The 6000-nt window shown below is 56.9% G+C and overlaps 1 protein-coding gene across 1 annotated transcript in view; it reads right to left on the bottom strand.

Annotated features, from left to right (window-relative positions):
* PHF2 (PHD finger protein 2) overlaps positions 1-6000 on the bottom strand; it is an 81687-nt gene that overhangs the window by 2106 nt on the left and 73581 nt on the right. The window contains exons 18-20 of the mRNA XM_057380372.1: positions 4408-4503; positions 3406-3515; positions 1997-2258 (exon numbers count right to left, since the gene is read on the bottom strand). Of these exons, the coding sequence (XP_057236355.1) occupies positions 1997-2258; positions 3406-3515; positions 4408-4503 (468 nt within the window). The remainder of the gene's footprint in view (positions 1-1996; positions 2259-3405; positions 3516-4407; positions 4504-6000) is intronic.

The raw sequence follows: 6000 nt of genomic DNA, 5'->3' as shown, positions 1-6000 counted from the left end.
GGCCCCTCCCTGCCTTCCCAGCAGGAAACCTGCAGCACAGTGACCCTGAGTGAGCGCACATACTACCACAAGTCCCGGGGCAAGCACTGCCCCAGGGATGCCAGGTCCATCTCACCACACTGAGACCAGCCCACATACCCCACATCACATTTGTCCTTGTCCTCCCTGCAGTGCCAGAGACACCACCTGCAGCCAGTCTCACCAGGAAGATGCTGAAAAACCCCACACAGACACACAGACACACAGACACACAGACACACAGACACCCACGTGTTCTTCCTGCAATCTAGGCTAGCACCGAGGCACTCCAGCACACCCCACGTGGGCATCACTGCTTGTCCTCAGCCTGTGAGAGGACACCAAAACTCCTAGGAGCCCCAGCCTGTGCACATGGCCACGTGGCTCCGTGGGCTCTGTATTCCCTGGGTACCAGGCTAGCGACTGGGGACGCTCACCAGCCCCCAGCTGATGGGCAGTGACTGCCCAGGCACTGCCAGGCACAAACTCAGGCAGCTTCTGCCCTTCTCATGGGTCTGCCACAGGCTYAGCCAGGTGCGGTACCTGCGAGAACTCAGCTCCTCCCCACTGGTGCCATCTGCACTAACACTTAGTGACAGCGTGGGTGACATTTTCCATGGGAAGTTTCCTCATTTCTTATCCTTTCACATCACTCTGTAAAACTGAGAGACCTTTCCCAAGGAAGTCCCAGAGCTCCCTGATCCTGYTTCATTCCACCATCTCCTTCCACAGTGCCTTCAATGCCCAGCCTGATGGCCCCCATGCTCAGAACTTTCCTCTGCTCCATGAAGAGAAGCCCTGCCATGTGTTCTGAGGCTCCAGCTGTCCTGAGACCCTGCAGAGGCAGAGCTGCTGTTCCCACTCCCAGCCTGGTCAGCCTCTGGCTCTCAGCAATGACCCCTTCCCTCCTCTGAGGTCAGAGCAGTCCCACAGGTTCCCTGCACGATCCCTGCTGTGATGCTGAGCTTGCCAGCCACAGCGGGGTTTGGCTCCATCAGCGCCTGAATCTGACGGATCGTCATCATTCCCATCACATTTTCCACTGCCTTGCACTCGTTTCCCACCATTTTACTGCAAAACCACAATTCCAGCCAAATACATTCTGTGCACTCCAGTTCTACAGAGAGCTGCAGGTGCCCCCAACTCTGGCAGGACCCCATCCCACACCAGGCTACACCATCCTTCTGTACAGCCCATCCAAGCTGCCAGGACACCGTACACTACCTCTGATCTGCTGCACTCCAATACCTAGAATTCGGGGAACACCTGCCACATTGACTCACTTGTCACCAGGGCCCTTTCCAAYGGGATCACACACAATATTCACCCTATCCAGTGCCTGTCCCACACACCCGCCTCAGTCACACTTCCTGGGCCAAGCTCAAGAGGAGAGCAGGAGGTCCCAGCCCAGACTCCAGGACAGCCCCAGCTTTGCCATGCTTTCCCTACCAGACTCTTCCTCTCTCCTGCCTCTGGCTGCAGGTGTTACTCTCAAGGTGTGATAGTCCTCTGCTCCTTGTGGCAACTCTCCAGAGGGGATCTGCAGTGTGTCCTGCTCTACATGTCCTGCAGGAATGTCCTCAGCCRCAGCCAGCACAGAGCTGGTGTCCARCCAYCACCACTGCCCCAGCCCCAGGCAGAACCGCCCTCACAGGTGCACCTTCCTCTGGACAGGGCTGCCCCGGACAGGCTGGCCAGGCTGTGACCCTGCAGCTGCTCCTGGCGAGCTTCGGCCATGCTCAGCAGTGCTCCTGCTGTGGGATGCCTCACACCCTCAAAGCCCAGCAGGAAAACCATGATTTGGCCCCCGGTGCCAGACAGTGCGGCCGCGGACCCTGTCTCTGAGCAGGTCTGACTCCATCCCTACCCTGCAGCTCCAGTCCCACTGCAGGTGCAGCACACAAGGGCCCCGCAGGAGGCTCCGTGKGTGCTTCACCCTTCCCCACTCCTGCACCACAACCCCGGCGCTTCCTGGTACCTTTGGAGGAGGCATTGTTCTGTGAGGATGCAGAGGGTCTCCTCTGTGTGAGGAAGACACCGGGTGCCATCGGCTGCGATCCCCTGTTGGGCTGGGCGACCCCGAAGGTGCTGGCCCCYGCGGTGTACTCGTGGTCAGTGAGGCTGCTGGCCTGCGACTCCAGCTTCGGCTCGGGCGAGCCGCCTTCCTCAGCTGCCTTGCTCGCGATGGGGGCTGACAGCTTCTTTTTGGTATTTTTTTTCTTCTTGCCTTTCTGTTCCTCCTTTAAAATGACAAAGATGAAGCTCAGATTAATCCCCAGAAGACCTTTAGCTAGGGCAGGGGCCAGCAGCGTCGCTCAGGGTCCTGAAATGAGGACACCCCACGGAGGTGGCCACAGACAAGCGCTCAGGGGCTGTTGGACACTGTGTGGCTCCAAGCTGCACACCCACGTGTGCCTCTCGTGCCTCTCTCCTGGCTCTGGCAGGGCCTCCTTGTTCCTCACCACGGCGGCAAGCGGGAGCCAGCCAGGCCCGCAGCGGCACTGCCCCAGCACAGCAATGGGCTCGGCACCAGCAAATCTGTCCATCTTCCACCAAAATGAGCACCTCCGACCTTCAGGGATCTTCACACCCTTGCACCACAGCACGGAGGACATGAAACATCCCACTGATTTGGCCTCTGCTTCCTGCTAGGACACACACATATCATCTCTTGCCCTATACCGGCACTTGGACCCACGCACTAGGATGGCTGTGCTCTGCCACCATCCTGCATCCCTTACKTTCAGTTCTGTTTTCATGAAACCCTGCCAAACATCCTCAAAGCTCTTCTACTCAACAGTCCACATCACAGGAGCCCAAAGCCACCACAACCTGCATCTCCACCAGCTCGCTGTGGTACCTCACCAACCTCGCTCCAGCAGATCTTGTCACCTCAGTGCCTCACCATGTCACTGTTAGGGGTCCTCTCTGACCCCTTCAGAGACCAGACACTTACCAAACATCCACACAAAGGAGCCCCGGCTCCTTTGCTAAATTGCCCCTTTGCCCATAGTTCACCAAATCTTAGGAAGCAAATCCTGGCACTTTCCAGCAGCCAATCTGCACAGATGAGCACTCAGGCTCTCAAACGCACATCGGACACACATATCAGACACACACAGCCTTCTCCTGTTCTACCCTGGTGGCCATTCTCACTCATCATCCCCTGTGCTTCTGCACTGTCCCTTGCTGCCCTGCAGGGTGGTCAGGTGTGCTGTGACACCATGGGCTTTGCTCCTGTTCATTTCCCTGTGACTGCAGGGCCTTGTGCCACTGGCAGGACCCAACACTGCGAGGGCTGGCACAGCTCTGCACTGGGGCACAGCTCTGCTGCTGGGGACAGGGCTCTCCCTTGCTGACAGCTCCTCCTCCCCAAGCACCTCTCACCTGCTGGGACAGTTTGGCGGCAGCRGCGGCGAGTCCGGTTTCGATGGAGGCGACTCTTGTGCCTTCTCGCACCGGTCTGTCCTGCCGAGGCACCGAGGGGCCAACTCGTGCTGCAAGGAGAGCAGAGGCAGCTGAGGGGCAGGAATGTGCCCGGGGGAGCAGCACAGCCACCCCACCCCACAGGACAAGGGGTTCTGCCCTGCCAGCCAGGAGAGATGGGGACAGAGCAGTCCCTGCCCTTCCCTTCCCTTCCCTGGGTGTGAGTGAGGGCACAAGCACCACCYGGGTATGGTGGCGTGGGCAAAAGCTGCTGATAAAGGTGTCACACATCTGGGCAGCTCCACAGCCACCTTAAGCCAAAGCCACATGGATTTCTGYCACCATTCTGGATTGTGAGCATCATTTCCAGAGAGATGGTGCTGACCCCCAGCCAGGAGGGGGACATGCAGGGCCACATGGGCTGCTAGTCACACACACAGCACACATAAGGTCATCTGCTCATGGGCCACGCCAAAGGGGTCTAGGGGCCCTCTGCCCTGTCACTGCCCCTGGTGAGTTCCAAACCCAGGGCAGAGCAAACCCTTCCAGAGCATGAGCTTTGGCTGAGCCTGAAGGAGACCATTCCCACTCRTTCTCACCATTCCCAGAGCCAACAGCTGAACTCCATGGCACCTCAGCTGGCCAGGGGTTGATTCCTGTTACACCRCTGCTAAGGTGGCAACCAACTGATCCATCTCCAAGAGTGTGAGCAAAAATAAACCAACCACAGAATGACTTTTTCCTGACAGCTGATTGAGGGAGGAAAGCTAACACTGCTTGGCAGGAATCCCCAGCACATGGATCACCTCCCAATGCAATGAAGGAAAGGGTTAATCCTTCACGTGATAAAGAAATCACTAGTGATGGTGCTACAGTTTCTATATTCCTTGAAAAATGGCTGTTTTTTAGCGATTTGCATTACTTTTTCACCGAATGTGAGCAGCACAGACCGCATGGATTCACCTGTTGGGCTGTAAGGGGCATCATCCGAACTTTTCCTTTTCTTTGATCGGGATTTGAACACAGGATTATCTTCGTCTGACTCGAGAGAAGGGTAAACTGCAGCAGGAAACAAAGGCAACAGTTTCAGCTTGGGAAACAGCTCCACCCTGCACTGAGRCCCCCTTGCTCTGTCCAGGGGCAGTGTCCACAGGCACCACAGCTGGGTGGTCGCCAGAAGTGCTACTGACCACTTCTGTCACAGCTGTGACACTCAGGGGACTTTGCTCTGCTCTCATCCACACATTACTCTTGGGAGCTGCTATCATTAAACTGTGACTGGCTCTCCCTRTTTCTCTGTAATCACAGAATCTCCTGAGCTGGAAGGGACCGAACRCTCCTGGAGCTCTGGCAGCCTCGGGGCTGGGACCATTCCCTGGGRAGCCTGGGCAGTGCCARCACCCTCTGGGGGAAGAACCTTTACCTGATTTCCAGTCTGACCCTGCCCTGGCACAGCTCCAGCCATTCCCTGGGTGCTGTTCCTGTCACAGGGAGCAGAGACAGTGCAGACCCAGTGAGGTCTGACCTCAGTCTCCTCTGMCCCAGGTGAAGTGGAGCCATTCTACCAAAGGCCCCTTCAGAGCCTTCTGGGACAAACGACAACTGCTCTGCCCCAGCTTTGTCCCAGCCCATTCTGAGAAGTTTCTGTGATTTTTTTTTTTCCACATGCATCTCATTTTCTTGCCAGCTGCCATTTGTTCCATCCCTGGTGTTGGCATTACTGGGGCACATGGCCATCAGCACCAGAAGGCTGCAGATCAGATGTGGCACTGGCAGAGCCGCTCAAGACCCAACAGCCCTCTGCTGATGTGTTCACAGCCCTCTGCTGATGGGCAGCAGAGACACAGGGAGGCRATCTGCCCCTCAGGAGAGCAGAGCCTTGTTCACATGTGGCACCTGGGAGCCACAGCCCTGTGCTGCCCCTTCCAGCCCTCCTGCTGTACTCCAGCAGCTGGGCAGCCTCCTTCAGCCCTGCTCCTCCTTGGCAGCTCTGTTAATGACCTGAAAAGACAGGTTTCACTTCTCCAGCTGTGGCRAGTGATTTCTGATGGCCATGTTTGCCAGGGAGCCTTAAATGCACTGAAACTCCCCTGCTATGCAGCACAAACCAACTCCTTGCCCTCTTGGGGACTTCAGGCTTCCCAGTCCCTATCAGCCTTCACTAYTGCTTGTCCTAATTTCCTCACTTCTTATACTCAAAAATGCTCCTGCAATTATTCTTCAGCCTGGAGAAGAGGTGGCTCTGGGGAGACCTTAGAACCCCTTCCAGTGCCTAAAAGGGCTACAGGAAAGACRGARAGGGACTTGGGCCAAGGGTCTGGAGTGATAGGACAGGGAGGAATGGCTTCCCACTGCCAGAGGGCAGGATTAGATGGGATATTGGGGAGAAATTCTTCCCTGTGAGGGTGCTGAGGCCCTGACACAGAGTGCCCAGAGAAGCTGTGGCATCTCCTGGATCTCTGGCAGTGTCCAAGGCCAGGCTGGATGGGGTTTGGAGCACCCTGGGATAGTGGAAGGTGTCCTTGACCTTGGAAGGGGCTGGAAGGAAAATGGCCC

Source organism: Malurus melanocephalus, unplaced genomic scaffold (assembly GCF_030028575.1).
Source record: "Malurus melanocephalus ecotype Western Australia unplaced genomic scaffold, MMel_1.1 scaffold_450, whole genome shotgun sequence".
In the NCBI taxonomy this organism is placed as follows: domain Eukaryota; kingdom Metazoa; phylum Chordata; class Aves; order Passeriformes; family Maluridae; genus Malurus; species Malurus melanocephalus.
Note: the sequence above shows the minus strand (reverse complement) of the source record. Positions and strands in the feature narration are given on the sequence as shown.